Source organism: Arachis stenosperma, chromosome 5, assembly GCF_014773155.1.
Source record: "Arachis stenosperma cultivar V10309 chromosome 5, arast.V10309.gnm1.PFL2, whole genome shotgun sequence".
Taxonomy (NCBI): domain Eukaryota; kingdom Viridiplantae; phylum Streptophyta; class Magnoliopsida; order Fabales; family Fabaceae; genus Arachis; species Arachis stenosperma.
The window spans coordinates 1667254-1686465 of NC_080381.1; the positions used below are offsets into that span (position 1 = coordinate 1667254).

Below are 19212 nucleotides of genomic sequence, written 5' to 3' on the forward strand. Positions count from 1 at the left end.
ATCCTAACTGATTTTGTTTCAAATTGAGTTATGATATGATTCATAAATTTGAAATATTCAAATTAAAATAGTAAGATATCATTCAAATTTGAATTGAGATTCAAATATAAAATCAACAACAAATCTCATACTATATATAGGTATGCCAAGAGTAGAGGCAAATATGAGAAAGACAGAGAGAATAACAAGAGTTGTTATTCCTTTACCTCTACGCACATAAATGTATATGAGCCTAATTTTTAGAGAAGAATTTTATGGTGTGCAAAGAGTTGCAAGAGGTTTCTCAATTTAGATCAGATGTCCATTGGTCAAGGGGTTGACAGCAAATGTTGGTCTCGGTGTGGATACGCATAGCGCCTTTGTACCATCGAAGGAGAAAAGGATTTTTACTAGCGTACTCAGGTATTTAAATCTGATCTACTATATATTATATTATTGGAATAAAGTTTAAGCACAAAATAAATCTTTAGGATTACTTTTATTTTCTTCCACTGTATATTATGAACACATGATAATCCTTCACTTTTGCTACCGGTAACAAGTATAACTAGATTTATTATTTTAATTTAAATTATGATTATTTATAATAATATAAAAAATATAATATCTAGATAAATAATTTTAAAAGAGTAATATTTTAGTAATAAATTTTTAAAAAACAACATAAAAATTAAAAAAATTTAATTATTTTATTAATTCCTATAGTTTCATCAAACTTTTTAATTAGGGTTTTATATTTTTTTCTTTTTAATTAAGTTTTTATATTGTTTTTAATTTTGTAATTAGGTTCTTTTTATGTAAAAAATATTAAGGTTAATAAAATATTTTTTTTTTAAATACATGCAGTCAAAAATTTAGTTAGATTTTTAATTATAAATACGTTTAATTTGTAAAAAAATATTCAGTTAACTACTTAACTTTAATATTTTTGTACACTAAGAAGGACTTAATTATAAAATTAAAAACAGTATAAAAGTCTACTCAATTAAAAAAAAATATAAAAACTTAATTATAAATTTGATAAAATTATAAAAATTAACAGAATAATTAAACCTAAAAAAATTCTTAAACAATATTAGTGAGTCAATTAAAATTAAATCTTATACTCCGTAATGATTTAGTAGGTTATCTATTTTTAAATGTTTGCTGTACAAAATATAGCCCCTTAGTACACCTTATAGCAATCTACATAAATTAAAAGAGAATACATTTGTACAAAAATATATATTTTTGTAATATTATTCATTTATTTTAAACTTATTACTCATTTATTTTAAACGAGTAAAGCACCTTACAAGTTGTACTGTCAAACGGATTAATTTGGTCCATTTAGTTTTGGCTCGTTAAGTCTGTGAGTTAAATGTGTTGATCCGTTTAAGTCTGTTTTATTCGCGGGCTATAATTTTTTAGTCCGAATCGTTTATGGTTAGTTTGATGGGTTAAATGGGTCAACCCATTTATTCTTTTAAATTTATTTTTTAAAAAATATTTTGACAAAAAATACAATTTTTAGGTCAAAAGTTTTTTTAAAATATTTTTTAGTTGATAAATCGAATTTTCAGGTCGGATCGTAAGAAATATTAGCTAAAAATGCTATTTTTTTGAAAAAAATATAAAAAAATAAACAAACCAACTATTTAGCCTATGAACAAATTTGTTTAACCTATCATTTTTTTCGGTTAATCGGACTATGTCTAAAATTTAAATAGGCTTAATTTTAGAGACAAACCACCCATTTAAATGGGTAAATAGACGTTACACTGCCATAGCATCCCCCATATAGCCTTTTCAGATTTAGCTAAATTATGTTTGGTAATATAAAATGTAACGGAAAGCTTACAAATTGTATTCAGATGCAAAAGAAAAGTCTAATTTTTTAAATCATGTATATAATTTTGGAAAAAAGATCAGAGTGAAAAAAAAAAAGCACAAAAAAGACCAATACTGAGTTACAGCGATATATATATATATATATATATATATATATATATATATATATATATATATATATATATATTAAAAATAACTTATTAAAGATAATTATGATATTTCACATAAATTTGGGAAACAACTAAACGGAACGAAAATTTTCGCTCGAGTCTCGATACCTATCCCAAAAAATTCTATTCCATCCCTATTCTCATAAAATTTAATCGTAGATATAAACTTAATTTATTATAATATTTATATAAAATTTGATCGTAGATATATATAAATATGTGATCGTTCTGCACGTTAATATAAAATGACTAATTTAATTTTTTTATATTCATGTAATATGATTATAATTTATACTGTTAAAAAGGGTATAATTATTTAAGGGGTTTTTTTTTCAATATCTCCACAAATTTCACACTAATTAGTGTTTTATACCTAAATTAGGTAAATTTCCACTAAACTGCCTAATGTCGTTGTGGGTTTGTGGCGCTAATTATTTTTGATATTGCAATTAGATTTGTGTAATATGTCCAAATAAAATTTTAGATGTGTAATCTATAGATATGAGTTTTATAACGGTGTCAACGGTCGAGATCAATTTAAGAAGTTAAGACTATCGATTTCACTAATTTTAAAAAAAAAATTATCCTATTTTAAATCGTTAATCTCATTTTAATTTATTTTTTATCCCATTTTAAATTGTTAATCTCATTTTTATTTATTTTTCGTTCCTTTATAAAATCGTTAATCACAATTTAATGTAGTATCAATATATTACACTCCTTTATTTATAATATTAATATCCAAAAAAATTAACCTCTTTGTGGGCGTATGGTGTTCCATTCATTCAGCGTAGTTCATTTTTTCCCATTCATATTTTCTCATTTTAATCAAAGGGGAAAAAATTAAAAGAAGGAAATAAAAAACAAACTCGATGTTTTCAAAAATTATCCCCATGATGTTGGCCATCAATTTATTTTCAGCCTCGCTAATGATGAAATATATGACCTTTTTTTTCTCTCTTGCAAAACGCATTATCAGCACAACTTTTCCTTTTGATCAAGAATATTTCTCCCAAGCATGATTATGTCTGATTTGATTGATAATTAATCATACAGAGCCATCAAAATTGACATTGATGGCGACTTAGAAATGAAGGTTCAATAAACATCAAATTATCTAATTTGTATTAGCGCCCAATATAAAAGAGCTACTAACAAAATACAAAAAGTTATTTACTATGTTATGTATCACACAATTTTTTAATGTAAAAATAATGTTTGTATTAATTTTAATATATATATATATATATACTTTTTTATATATTTGTATCTTTTTTAATGTAAAAATAATGTTTGTGTTACAAAAAATAATTTTTTTATTTTTTTTCAATTTTTATTAATTACTTTTAATATAAAATAAAACTCTAAAAGAATATACATAATAATGCATATATAATAGGTATTTTTTATATTTTTAGCACATTTATTTGCATGCAACACGAGAGCTTGAAGGGTGATATTTATTTCTTCAAATAAACGTTACCTTGTCAACGGCTTTGAATATAGAAAAGAAAATAGAAGAAAAAAAATGAGAAAAATGAGTGAAAAGAAAATAAAAAAAAGTATAATTATTTGTATGTTATTTAGATTAAGAGAAAATAGATGAAAAAAAATAGAGAGAAATTTTTTTTATTTGGATAAAAAAATAAGAAAAAAAATCATAATAGCATAAAATTACATTAATATCCTTATATATATTATATGTAAAATATAATTTATTAATAATAAGGGATAAATGTGTAATTTTATTCATATTGTCCCATTTCTCTTCATTTTCTTCTCATTTGTAGAGAGAAAATAATTTAATGGGTCTCACACTATTTTTTTCTTTCTTCTCTATTTTCTCTTCTCATCCAAACAACAAAAAATTTACTTTTCCATTCATTTTCTTTCCTCTTATTTTCTTTTCCTTCAAAATCTCTCAATCCAATGTGTTGGTGATATTTTATATGTATGCATCTAATACAAACTAAACAAATAATATTACCAATGTGTTGGTGATATTTTATATGTATGCATCTAATGCAAACTAAACAAATAATATTACCAATATATATATATATACAAAGAAAAAATTTTCCCTCATGATAAAAAGCAGGTTATTTTTTTACAAATGAAAAAATATTGGTGTTATACAATAAAATAGATATTTATAAAATATTTATATAATTATAATGGTAGTACAAAACGTAATCTGTGATTTATTTTTTATCTTTTTCATTTTTTTTCGATTCGAACATACAACACAAAACACAGTTGTGTTTTGTTTTGTCGAATTTTTTAAAAATAAAACCTGCACAACGCAAGTTGTGTTTCCCTAAAACGTAGGCTATGTTTTGTTTAAATAAAATATTTTAATCCGAAAATCTTATTTATAAATATCATTGTCATTCATCTCTCTTTTGTATTTATGTTTCTGTGATAGTTAGTAGTGTCAACAAATTTTGGGTGAGGTGAGGTTGAGGCCATGAAAAATGTTGCAAATTTGCGAGTGTATTATAAGAGTGAGAGCATACCAAACACAAAGTGAGAGAGTGACATTTATTTGTGAATGTCCGTTTTCTTTTACTATTCCATGCACAATCAGTTTTGTAGAGTTATGAAATGATTTTTGTGAGAACATACAAAGCCACATTTCAAAGAAGGTGATCAATATTTTATATAGAAATTCTGTGCAAATATTTGGTGGTCTAACACAGTTTAAAATAATGCCACCCATCACTGACGACGCATGTATGCAGCGGATGTTCTATATTCATCAACAAACCAGATTTCAAGTGTTGATGATAGAGTTATACATTGAGTTTGAACAACATTTGGGGCTGGATGCGGTTGGCGGGAGGTGAATATGGATAAACTTGGGAATATAGATTGGGAAGAAGATAACAACGACAGTGAAGACGAATTCGAAGCCAACTATGATGATGACGTAGACGAGGCAGGCAATCCGATTATGCAAAATGAAGCAGCTACAATTGTCAACCAGCACCCCTTCGATGTTCCATCTTTTATGCGAACTCTGGACCTCATAGCCATGTATGCTCTAGAGTTAAAGTTACCATTACTGTTTCTTCATTTATTCTTGATCGACTAACGGAGGTTCACATTTGATAAGTGAAAGCAATGATGTGCTGGAAGATAGTGAATTTAGTATCAGAATGAAATTTGGTTTTAGAGAGTCGGTGATCTTTGCAATCAAAAGCTACACTATCGTTAGAGGAGTCGATTACACTGTGTATGAGTCAGAGCTATACACATTCTACGCAAAATGCAAAAGGTATGGTACATGATGCAATTGACTTATCCAAGTTAGCTTGATTTAAAAGAAAGTTTGTTGGGAGATCAAGAGATACAATGGCAAACACACATACACCATGGGATGATTTCACAAGATCATGCTAAGTTGGACTCATACATGATTGTAGATGTTATCAGGCTGTTGATTGAAACAGTCCCATCGATAAAGGTAAAATTTTTTATTGCAAGTTCAATTTAAGTTCAACTACATTGTAAGTTACTGCAACGCTTGGTTGGCAAAGCAAAAGTCCATCGTAAAAATTTTCGGTGATTGGAAAATTTTTTACCAGACTCTGCCAGTGTGATTAAGAGTAATGACCACCTACATGCCAAGGTCTCGTTTTCAAATAAAAACTCTGGCTGTTTATCGTAAGAGTGAGGAGGTGATCGGTGTAAGAGTTCTTCATCGAATATTTTGGAGTTTCTATCCGTATATTACAACATTTAGACACTACAAGCTATTGGTACAGGTGGATGGCACACACCTTTATGAAAAATATAAAGGTGCACTTTTAGTTACATTTGTACAAGACGAGAACCAAAACATTGTGCCGATTGCTTTTGCGATTGTAGAGGGTGAGACGACAAATGCGTAGAAGTTTTTACTCACTAATTTGTGAAAATATGTTATTACCCGATATGGCGTGAATATTATTTATGACCGCCATAACTCTATCGAGGCAGCAATATCTCGTAGTAACAGTGCAAGGGTACTGCTAAGACCATGACAAATGTTCTGCATCAGGCACATTGAATTCAATTTCTTAAAAAAGTTCAAAAGTATGTACTTACATAAACTCATGGTTAATATAGTATCTAAATTTGCTATTATGGCTCTGTTCTTAGTAATTTGTGGTGGATGATGATGATGATATTAATAATAACATTATAATATACTAATAAAAAAATAAAAAACTTACATATTAATAATTATCCAGATGTTCAACAACATACTCCGCATCTAATGTAAAATCACAAACAATTTTAATTAAATTATTTTTTAAAAAAAAAATTGTACTGCTAATGATGATGAACAAGAACAAGAATAACTTCAAGTTCTTCAATTTCTTTCACACACGAAAGATGCAAAACGTAGATAATGAAACAACGATATCTAAAGAAAAAAGTAACTAATATGTGTGACACATGTCATACATGCAATAACAGTTTGAAAAGAGATGGAAAGTGCCATTTAGAAATGGTGGAAAGTCGCTTTCCACTCCAAGCTTCCTTTGGAGTTTTATCACGAACACTCTTTGTTGGACACCTGTTTAAAATATGAACTGCTGTTGCGACTGCTTCTGCCCAAAACTCTTTAGGTATTTGTTTTGACTTGAGCATGCATCTGACCATGTCCATGATGGTTCTATTCTGTCTTTCAGCAACTCTATTTTGTTGAGGAGTATATCTAGTTGTTATTTGATGTTGAATCCCGTGTTGCTTAAAGTATTATGAACATGCAAGATATTATGTTCCTCTGTCTGTTCTGAGGATTTTGATTTTATAGCCACTTGCTTCTGATTTCTGCTTTAGAAAGTATACCCATGCATATCTACTAAAATCATCAATAAAATTGATAAAGTACTTGCTAGTACCATTACCTGGAATTTCTACAGAATGGAGATCTGAATGCACAATTTCAAGTAATCTTCTGGCTCTCCATGACTTTCCTGTAGGGAATGGATCTCTGTGCTTCTTTCCCATTGACAAATCTCACAAACACAATTGAGAATATGAACCCGTGGTAGACCAGAAACAAGTCCTTTTCTTAACAGGTAGTTTAGGCCAGAAAAATTAAAGCGCCCAAACTGCATATGCCACAACCAGTTATCATCAAGTATCACATAACTCATGCAAGAGGGATTGACATGTTGAATTTTTAATGAAAACATTCTTTTTGAAGTCATCTTTACTTTATCTATGAACCTTTCATTGTTGTCAAATACAGTGCAATATCCATGATAAGTTATCATCTTATATCCTTTCTCAGATAATTGCCCCATACTCAGTAAATTGTAATCAAGTTCAGGAACATAGAAAATATCAGAAATATAATTCAGAGAACCATCTTTCAATCTGATTGGTATGCGCCCTTTTTCTTAAATAGGGATCTTTGTACTATTATCAAACTTTAATAATAGTTTAACTGAATCATCTAATGAAAAAAATAACTCCTTTCTACCAGACATATGATTACTACAAGCATTATCCAAGTACCATATATTTTCATCTTCAACACATGAATTACTTGTAAAAAATAAAGTCTGAGTACCCGGATTATCATTGGTATTTTGATGCTATTTTTCTGCTACGTGTGCTTGATTGTTATTCATCATTTTGAATCTGCAATCTGTTGCTTTGTGTCCATACTTTTCACAATAAAAGCAGTTGAAATTGGTTCTTTCTTGATAAAAATTGCCCCGACCTCTTTCTCAGTTGACAGGTCTGAAATTCGTTTCACCGCTTCCTTGATTAGGTGGTGTAAAATTATTGTAACTTGATTGGTTGTAATTGCCATGACCTTTACCTCTAAAACTTCCTCTGCCTTTACTTTGAAAATTAAGACCAAGACCTCGTCCTTCTTGTGTATGACTTGATGCTGCAACATTGTTTAAATTCACTCGGCTTTTAATGGCTTCCTTGGTTGATTTTTCTGATTTCTCCAGTATTTTACTAATGTGGCTTTCCATGGTTCCTTGCAACTCTACAATCGTCATTGTATTCATATCGTGTGACTCTAGTATTGTAGTCACCACATGGCCATACTTCATCGGCATGGTGCGAAGAATTTTCTCCACCACTTTACTATCGGACATATCGTCTCTATAGACTCTCATCTTATTGATAAAGTTTGTAACACGAGTAAAATATTGCGCAACGGTTTCTAAGCTAGACATCTCATACCTTTCATATTCTCTTCTAAAAACCTGTAGCTTTGCTTTCTGAACTTTATCTATGCCTTTATATGACAACTTCAACGTATTCCATGCTTCTTTTGCACTTTTGCCATTTGCTATTTTGCCAAACACAGTATAATTTACACCTTGATGAATTTGAGATAGCGCCAATTGATCTCTCCTCTGTTGGACAGCATCTGCTCCTTCTTGCAAGCCCGGTTCAATGAAATTTCACAAGTTCTGGGCCTTCAAATGGGTAGACATCAAAGTCTCCCAATAACTATAATCAAGTTTTCCATCTAACTTGAGACGGGACCACACAATATTAAAAGTATTTGTCATACCAACTCTATGAACAAACAACTATGTGAGAACTCTCCCACACCTCACAAACTCTCAAACACCACGCGCTGGATTAACCAACTCTGATACCAAATGAAATTAAAATACCCACACTTAATTGGCTCTAGGATCACTCAGTTATATAAATGATGCTATTATATTTTTCATCTCTCAAACTCACTATCACTCGTAATAATAAGGAGAGTATTTTGATTCATGGAGAGATGGATAACAACATACATACGAAGCTTTTATATAGGCAAACCTTCATAATAAAATAATAATTTTTATAACAACTAAGCACTAGTTGTAATAATTCTAGAAACATGTAGAAACTTTGACTAGTCAATTCATTGTTCAATTTTGTTTCAAATTCTTAATCATCGATCTTGAAGCTTCCAATTCATGATTCTTCACTCTTCTAATATGGAGATGATGAGTGCAACTTGTATTCAATTCCAATTCAACTTGATTTTAATGTCCTAGTATGTTGTAGTTGTACTACTTTCTTGAATATTCTTGATTTAATTTTCTAATATTTGATAAAAATTGCCTCGACCTCTTCCTCGGTTGACAGACTTGAAATTTATTCCACCTCTTTCTTGATTAGGTGGTGTAAAATTATTGTAACTTCTTTGGTTGTAATTGCCACGACCTCTACTTCTGAAACTTCCTCTGCCTCTACTTTGAAAATTAAAACCATGATCTTGTCCTTCTTGTGCATGACTTGATGCTGCAACATTGTTTAAATTCACTCGACTTTTCAGGCTTTCTCAGTTGATTTTTCTGATTTCTCCAGTATTCTACTAATATGGCTTTCCATGGTTCCTTGCAACTCTGCAATTGTCATGGTATCCATATTGTGAGACTCTAGTATTGTAGTCACCACATGGTCATACTTCATCGGCATGGTGCGAAGAATTTTTTTCACCACTTTGCTATCGGGCATATCTTCTCCATAGACTCTCATTTTATTGACAAGATCTGTAACACGAGTAAAATATTGCTCAACAGTTTCTGAGCTAGACATCTCGTACCTTTCATATTCTCTTCTTAAAAACTGTAGCTTTGCTTTCTGAGCTTTATTTACGCCTTTGTATGATAGTTTCAACGTGTTCCATGCTTCCTTTACACTTTTGGCGTTTGCTATTTTGCCAAACACCATATAATCTACTCCTTGATGAATTTGAGATAGCGCCAATTGATCTCTCCTTTGTTGGGCAGCATCTGCTCCTTCTTGCAAATCCGGTTCAATAAAATTTCATAAGTTCTGGGCCTTCAAATGGGTAGACATCAAAGTCTCCCAATAACTATAATCAAGTTTTCCATCTAACTTGGGATCGGACCACACAATATTGAAAATGTTTGCCATACCGACTTTATGAATAAACAACTATTTGATAACTCTCAAACACCAGGCGTTGGATTAACCAACTTTGATACCAAATGTAAGTATAATTCCCACACTTAATTGGCCATAGGATCACTCACTCATATAAATGACGCTATCATATTTTTCATCTCTCAAACTCACTAACACTCCTAATAATAAGGAAAGTATCTTTTTAAACAAACACTAAGTATTTTGGTTCATGGAGAAATAGATAACACCATATGAAGCCTTTATATAGGCAAATCTTCATAATAAAGTAATAATTCTTATAACAACTAAACACTAGTTGTCATCTTTTAAGAAACACGTAGAAACTTTGACTAGTCAATTTTTTGTTCAATTTTGCTTCAAATTCTTAATCACAAATTTTGAAGCTTCCAATTCATGATTCTTCATTTTTCTAATATGGAGATGATGAGTGTAACTTGTATTCAATTTCAATTCAATTTAATTTTGAACTTTTTCAATGTTTTAGTATGTTGTAGTTGTACCACTTTCTTGAATATTCTTGATTTAATTTTTTAACATTATTGGCCCTAATTTCCTGGTCATATATATTTTTTTGTTTAGTATCAATAAAATCGATATCAGTTATTTTTTAAAAATTATTTTTCATATTAAATTTTAAGTTTTAAATATTAAACTTTAAATTTTAAATTTTATAGTTTAAATATAAAATTCTAATCTAAAATTTTAAATTCTTAAAAGAATAAAATTAAATAAATTATAATACAAAAATTATTAATATTAACTAATTAAAAATTAATGTAGTATATTTATTCTTAGAGTAAATCAAATTATTTATACAGGAATAAGACCCTTTTATTTAGTGTATATATCTAGGGATTATAAATTACTTTGGATATGTTATTCATTAATTAATATCATCTTTAAAATATTATGATGGGATCTAGAGTGGTATGTTTATTACCAAAATGTGCTAATATTAATAGTACATAGGTTGATTTTAAGTGGCACATACATACTTTTATCATTTCTAAGAAAAATTTCGAATTCAAGTTTTGCTTTCGAAAATAACTTTTACAAAAAAACTTAACTCTATTATGATGCAAATATTTTTCTTCTCAAACAAACTTGTAAAATGGTATAATAGTACTTCAGTTAAATGTAATTTCCTTGGTGAAATATTGCTTATCTCAACCTAAATTTTTGCTTATATATAAAAAAAAAACACCTATCTATAATTTCAAATAAAACGTGGCACTGGCAACACTCAACAACACTTTTTTTAAATGTGGGCCACGTCTTACCAGGCGCATAATATATAAATTCTTTTTAATATATTAATATTTTAATAATTTTTAATAATTAATTTTAATTATAAAAAATATATAATATATATAATTAAGATTAATAACTAAAAATTACTAAAATATCGATATATCGATATTCTTAAAAGCTTTCCTAATAGATATAGCACTTGACTAATAATTAAGCTCTTTTAAAACTTCTATAAGAGTTAAACTAATCTCTATCCTTCTTCCATATACAAACAAACTAAAATAGTTTTATACTTTCCCCTAACCCCTTTAAGAAAAGAGCGCATCATTTTCCAATAAAATATGTCAGTTTTTATCAGGATATCAGAAATATAAAAATGACCTCTTTCTCTCGGAAGCTGACAACTATGAAGTCATGCACTCTTGTCTATTGTCAAGTGAAATTCCAATAAACGACCATAATAAATTCGATGTATTAATTAATTTTAAGGTTTGAGGTGGGTCAATTAATGAAAAATACATTATGACGATATTAATTTAATGTTGATAATGAAATTATTTTGTTTTAGGGTTGTTAATTAGTTTATAACTTTAAGTAAATTATGATATTGAAAATTTAGTTAATTAATTGATAAGTAAATAAATTGTAACTAAAATTATAGTTAATGTCTAAGGCATTAAAATTCTGTCGTATTAGAGATTAGAAATATTTAGAGATTTTATGTTTTTTTATATAATCGTTATTTAGATTCGTTATCTTACTAAAAATTGTCAGATTTTTACTCGTTATTATTTATTTTTTCCTAATTTTGATGGATCTCTGTAATAACCAAATCAATCTGATAAATTCTTACTCTTCTAAAATAATTAGTCTAATCTTAATGGTCTCTTCTCCTCTGGTTAGCTATGTAATCAATGAATAACAATAGTGAACAAGTAATAATGAGAAATGATTATATGATTGATTTTAGAAGCAAAACATTTATCCCTTCAATCTTATAGAATGTAACAAGTTCGTCAATAAATACACATAGTAAATCACTCTATCACCACTTTTTCATAATAAATTAGAGAAGCACATCTTTTTAGTATGGAAAAGTTTAGTGCCAGCAGTTTTATTGAATTTTGGCCTAACCAACAGAAAAAGGTGATGATGAAATCTCACATTAATCTCACACCATCAAATCATCATTGATGGTTAGTTGATGACTAACAATTACAAAAAGAAAAAGTCTAGGAAGCCAATGGCCTAAGCGTACAATGTGTACAATGGAGGTTTAAGAAGTATTAGAGATATGACCATTAGTGTTATATTGTCCTGTCAGGTTACGCTTTTGGGATGAGTGGTTTCAGATATGGTATTAGAGTTCTAGATTCGAAAGGTCAAGAGTTCGATCCTTGGTGAACCCCAAAATCACTTAAGCCATTGGCTCCCTAGCACTACCCTTACAAAAATTGCTGACCCCTAACATTGTTCTTTTAGTATACCAGGTATTTATTACTTGTCTTAAAAATATTTAAATATTGTGATAACTTTTAAAAATATATAATTTTTAAATACACACACAAAATATCGTATATTTGCATTTAGAATTAATTTTCATAAATAATATAATTAAATTTCATAAATAATATAATTAAACTAAATTTATATTTGTATCTATAATTAAAATATAAATAACATATAATTATAATTGTAAAAAATATTTAATTATTCTGTTATAAAATTTTTAATTATTTTAATAGTTAAATATTTATTAAAAATATATAAAATAATATATATAAATTTATAAAAATACACCATAGTTGGTTTTTGGTAACTGGTATTTATGAAGTATTTTTTATCTTTAAAAAAATGCACCTAATAAAAAGTGATACATAAGAGAGTAAAATAAAAAAAAAAGATGTTTTTAAAAGCAATACATAAATAAAAAAGTTAAAAGAATAATATTTATTTTATATTTCTAGCAAAACTTTTTAATTGTAATATTCCTAATAAATATTTTATTAGAAGAGTTTATACCAGAAAAATTGGTGTTTTAGTTGTTTTAATCATTAATCTAAATTATAAAAAAATATATATAATATATATTAATTAAAATCAACAGTTAAAATAATTACAATACTAGTATTTTCGGTACACTTAATTTTTCTTATCCTATTAACACACTTGTTACTTGTTGGTAAACTATATAAAAAAAATAGTACAGAATACACAATTTGGGCATAAAAAATAGACAGATTGGAAATAAATGATAACAGTGTTTTCCAAAATTAAACATTTGTGTTGGGTGTTCTGTGATGTGTGTCCTTCTTCTCCCTTTCCCCTTTCACCTCTCTCTCTTCACACTTCACACACTATATACAAACACTTCCTTTTCCAGTTTCACATAGCAGCTACTAAAACTAGTGTTTGCAGAAACTGCACTAAGTAACTAGTATCTTATTCCTTCAAGTTGAAGTTGGAAGTGAGAGAGAAGAAAAGCTCAAAACTTGGCACGTGATTCACTGACCCAATAGGCTTGTTAGGTGAAAAAAAGTCTCTTTTCTTGGTTTCAAGAATCCCCAAACACAGATGCACTAATGAGTGTGAGCCTTCAACATTTCTTATTGGGGGGTGACTCAATTCATGAATGGGTTGCATGGTGTCTCAGCTCGCTTCAAAGTTCGCCTTCTTCCCACCCTCTCCACCCACTTACCACCTCAAGAACCGGGACAACGACGGCAAGCTCACGGTGGTCTCCACCGCCGCTCCGATCCCTCACGCCGACGACACCAACTTGGATGTTCTCCTTGTTGACACCAAACATGGAAACAAGATCGTTGCTTTCTATCTTAAGAACCCTTATGCTCGCCTCACTCTTCTCTATTCTCATGGCAATGCTGCTGACTTGGGTCAACTCTATGATCTCTTCGTTCAACTCAAGGTCAATCTTAGAGTTAATCTCATGGGGTTAGTCTTCCATTACTACTATATCTTCACTTCATTCAAACACTTTACACGTTACTCACTTTCTCTCTCCTATCTTCTCTGTCTCTTTCTTCCTACTTCCTATGTTGTTGTCTTAATATCATTTTTTTATTATCTAGCATAGCTGCATAGATCTGAGATTAAGTTTCCTTTTTTAAAACATACAATTTTATCTTTGCTTTAGATTAATTTCGACTTTTGATGAGTTACCCTCGTGTGTTAGTTCTTTAGATCTGGTAGGTGAATCTGTGTGTGTGTGTGAGAGAGAGAGAGAGTTAATCAGAAAACGCCAATGTCAATGCCTTTTGAGTTTTAAGTTTTAACTATTACTATCTCTTTTCAACTAAAGCGGAAAGTAAGTAAATGAAGTTGTTGAGGGTTTTTGGACCAAAAAACAAAAATAAGAATTAAAGTTAAAAAAGTGAAAGAGGTGAAAAAAAGTAGCTTGTATTTTTGTGGTTTCTTCTTGGTATTCCGTAACAATCTTCTTCTGACCTCTCCTTGTCCTCCATTATTTCACCTTTTCTTTTCTTTCTCTTCTCTAAAGGTACTTGAGTTTTTACCTCTATATACAGATTAAGACATAGCCTAGCATTTTTCTCTTTTGCACTCATTTGCCTTTCTTTTTCAATTTTATTTATTTACTTTTTAGTTTCTCTTATCTTTTTTTGTAGTGATTTATTGATGCATTATTATTAGGTGGAAACCTTGTTCGGTCAAACGATTTGAGATGTTTGACTAAATTGTCGTCTAATGATTCTCGACTATTAACTTCACATGAATACATCTTCATGTGAGTTTTCAGCTTATTATTATTAATTGGTGGTTTCCACTTTCCACATTCATTACTTACATTTGTGTAAAGACTTTTCATGGGAAGATAATATGATTGGTTTATTATTGGCTTTGAGCTTTAGTTTCACCATGTTTGGATGTTTCTATGTAAATGGGAATGAATTAATTAATGATGAAAACTCAGTTGCAGTCGACTTTACGTAAAGTTGATAGTTTAGAGCCGATAGATGATTTGACTAAATTTTCATCTAACGGCTCTCAACTATCAATTTCACGTGAAGTCGACTGCACTTGAGTTTACACCTTAATTAATAGGGTTGGATTACAATGCCAGGGACAAAATGGGAAAACAAAAATCCTTCATGTTAACAAGGTTAATTGTATTTAGACAAAGTTTGCATGGAAATTTGAAATACATTGAACGTTGGATGCACTAATTTTGTAACGTGACACTTATTATTGACCAAGGGAATATAATAAACCTTGTCTATAAGGGAAAAATAAAGAAGAATTATAATGTTTACATTTTTTAGTTATATAATTTTTTTTCCCTCTAATATTACTCCAATTTTGGACAATTTGGTGGGTCATTGGTTAGTGTTTAAAGAATCTATATGTATTATCCAAACATATTGTTAGAATGTATGTTGTATGTAGTTACATCAATTTAATTTATGAATTGACTTAACAAGGCTACATACATGACTCAATTCAGTTTGTAAAGGTAGTTGATTGAATTGGATTTGGATAATTATGTGATCAATTGATGAGAACCATTATTGATGGACTAAAATTATATATATGCAAGTTTAATATTTCAGGGCAAACATTTCTGGACATGAATTGAAAGTTAATATTTTCCTTTAACGTTTTTATTTGCAGATATGACTACTCTGGATATGGGGCCTCTACTGGCAAGGTAGGCCATTCTTTTGGAAAAATACAACACTATTTTGTTCTCTTATATTCATGTACTGCTCATGGAGGCACCGTTATTCTCGACCGAACGAAAAGAGAAAAAGAAAATAATGTAACGAATATCGTGTAGCATGATTTTGATGCACCAAAGTACTTTATTTTATGGTGTTGTCATTTGATGTTTATTTTCATGCTTTTGTCCATGGTAGTGGTTGTTCCAGTTGGAGATTAATTGATAGTAGGCTTTGAATTATATAACAATAGAAATAATTCCGATTATGTAACTAAGCTATCTATTTAGACTACAGTGCATAGCAAGTAACTGATTTAATTTTCGGAATTTCTATGAATGGCATGTCATTGATATGTAATTGAAGTGCTTTTGAATTTTATGCAGCCTAGTGAATCCAGCACATATGCAGACATAGAGGCGATATATGAATGCCTCGAGACTGAATACGGAGTTAGCCAGGAAGATGTAATCTTGTATGGGCAATCGGTTGGAAGCGGACCGACATTGCACTTGGCAGCTAAATTGCCAAGGTTGAGAGGTGTCGTTCTACACAGTGGCATTCTTTCTGGACTTAGAGTTCTTTGCCATGTGAAGTTCACATTTTGCTTTGATATTTATAAGGTAATCTATATATTTAGTTCTATAATACTTATTTAAAAGTGTTAGGATTAAGTTGGTTAATTTTTTTTTTTCTGTATCATCTCATATCATCTAAATCATGCAGAACATCAACAAAATAAAGAAGGTCAAGTGCCCTGTATTGGTGATACATGTAAGTAATGAACTCTGATACTGTTTTGTCGCTTTTTCGCGTTTGTTTCTATTGGCATTTATAGGAAGTAGTAGACAAAGAAATTACTGTGTATAAGATTTCTTTCACTTTGGAACCTCTGATTCATTGTATAAGGAAAGACAACATGCACTACTCTTGTCGTCCTGCCGGATTTCCTTATTCGCAAGGAACTTTGAGTAGATAAACTCTAAGTCCTCTCCAAGTGGTGTAGCTTATCTAGTTTTCTATATCCTAGCATTTGTTCATATTTTATGTTGTCTTTGGACTACTGACTAATAATTGTGTGATGTTCCATCATAGGCTATAATTTGATTTCGAAAACTTGAACCTTTTTCTTTGGCAACTTGTTCCCTCTTGATTCAGACTAATTGGTGCAATTGGTTTTTGAACTTCTATAATGCTGCCTCTTTTGGAAATATGCATTTGGAAAACAGCTGGCGCAAACTCGAGTTTGGAGAAAGGGACAGAGACAATGACAAAAACTTATAATCGTTCTTGTCCCTGGCTTGTCACAATTTTTAAGATAATGTCTGTATTTTCAAATTTGAGAGACTCATCTGAGCATACTAATCTATCATATCCAATTATTTTGTTCCTTCAAATGCTACCAACTTCATCTGTATGTGATTGATTGAATGCTAAATTGTTTTCCAGGGTACAGAAGATGATGTTGTCAATTGGCTACATGGTAATGGACTGTGGAAAATGGCGAAGGACACCTACGATCCGTTGTGGATCAAAGGAGGCGGCCACTGCAACTTGGAGCTTTACCCCGATTACATTCGCCACCTATCCAAATTTGTCCAAGAAATGGAGAACATGACAACCGAAAAACACCTCAAGAAGATTCGTCAGAATAAGAAGCTGCAACCGAAAAACTGTTGTTTGTCTGGTTGTGAATGCTGCAACATTAGTAGTTGTACATGCGAGTATCCGAAATGCTCTAGCTGCGAATGTCCGAAATGTTCTAGCTGCGAATGCCCGAGTTATTCCTTGTCCTTCAATTGTCCTAGGTGCTGTAAACTTAGCTGTGCAAAGTGTTGCCGCCTACCGAAGCTGTCGAATTGTTTCGGACCATGCTTGTGCTGCTGTGGAAAATGCTCAGGTTCTAGTTATAGTATAAGATGCTCAATGCCTAGTTGCTGCTGCTCAACACCAAGTTGCTGTAAGAATTGTTGGTGCTGGAAATGTTGTTTTGGATTTGGAAGACACAGTGGCACAAATGGAAAGCACAATGGCTAAGTGGTGAGAACATAAAAAAGCATGAAGCATGTTCATGATGTATAGGTGCCTAACACTCCCTCCGGATATTATTGTGCTCTGAATGTAAAAACATATGAGGAATTAGGAAAATGCATATCATCCACTGTCCCCTTTTTTTTTTTTTCTTAATTGTTTTATCTACACTTTTAATTTCTTAAGCTCTTCTATTGGAATTTTTAACTCATAAAAACTTTGGTGTTTTTAATTCATTTGTCCTGGTGGCTGGTTAATGTTGCATCATTGGATCTTTACTCTTTTCTAGCACTTTGTAGCCTCATTATCTACATGTCTAATTAGTGATGAAACTATTAAGAGTTGAGTTCAGCTGGGAAACCTAATTTTTTTGGGCCAATATCAACTAATTTTTTAAATTACTTTTATTTTATATTCTAAATTTTCAACAAAAAAGATGAGTTAAAAAATATTTTTACAATAAGGGAAAAATTGGTTTGTGTTACCTAATTCAAAATTATTTTAGTTTTGTAGGTAAGTTGTTAATGCAAAGAGTATATAACTATCAATCTAACCCAAACTCGTGTGTGATTACTTGGGTTGGAAATTGTGTCGCCAATTCAGATATTGATTTTAACCAATTTAGGTTGGTTGAGTAGTTAGTTGATTTGTCTACTTAAGTAAAGTTCTTATCAATGATATTTAGGCTACTTATCAATGATATATTGGTCCTTAACCTAATGTTGCAAGGAAAAAAAAAAATTCAAATATCAATTTTGTCCACTTTTTTTTTGTTATTATACTATTCTCACACTCACACTTTGAGGTTTTTCTAAACTTCATCCTAGTCTTAGCTGGGATTTGAATATGGTGTAGTTTGTTTAAGAGGCAATTTCATTATAGGAGTGTTCGGCTGTTCGCGCGCACTTTTTATGTTTAGATCTGATCCGAACTGCACATTTGCAGATTGGATATATTTGTAAAATAAAAAATATATTAAAAAATTTATTTCTATAAAAAAAAGTCAATAAAACTCATTTTTTATTCTAGTAAAATCTCTTTTTTTTTCACTTTTAAATATGCTTACTTGTAAAGTACTATCAAACCAACTTTTCTTGAATAATAAAAATAAAATAACATAACATATATAAATAATAATTAATTGAAATAAAACATAAATATAACATATATATTATTTATTTATTATTTGGTCCGAATCTACGAATATAGATGTGATATCTGCGATACGATTCGATCATGTTGCAGATCTAATTATATCCGCAAATTACAGATCAGATATAAATAAATATCACAAATTTATAAATATGATTTGATCT

The 19212-nt window shown here is 30.0% G+C and overlaps 3 protein-coding genes across 3 annotated transcripts; 1 reads left to right on the plus strand and 2 right to left on the minus strand.

The window, feature by feature from the left end:
* Positions 1–7729: 7729 nt before the first annotated feature.
* LOC130979569 (uncharacterized) lies at positions 7730–8194 on the minus strand. Its single transcript, XM_057903032.1, has one exon. The coding sequence runs from the start codon at positions 8192–8194 to the stop codon at positions 7730–7732; it is 465 nt and encodes a 154-aa protein (XP_057759015.1).
* A 1105-nt stretch (positions 8195–9299) lies between these two features.
* LOC130979571 (uncharacterized) lies at positions 9300–9701 on the minus strand. The gene has a single exon (XM_057903033.1). It carries the CDS (start codon positions 9699–9701, stop codon positions 9300–9302), a length of 402 nt encoding a protein of 133 aa, XP_057759016.1.
* A 3765-nt stretch (positions 9702–13466) lies between these two features.
* LOC130982124 (uncharacterized) lies at positions 13467–18151 on the plus strand. The gene is made up of 5 exons (XM_057905994.1): positions 13467–14123; positions 15819–15855; positions 16252–16488; positions 16592–16639; positions 17315–18151. Exons 1-5 carry the CDS (start codon positions 13804–13806, stop codon positions 17900–17902), a joined length of 1230 nt encoding a protein of 409 aa, XP_057761977.1. The 5' UTR covers positions 13467–13803; the 3' UTR covers positions 17903–18151.
* Positions 18152–19212: the final 1061 nt, after the last annotated feature.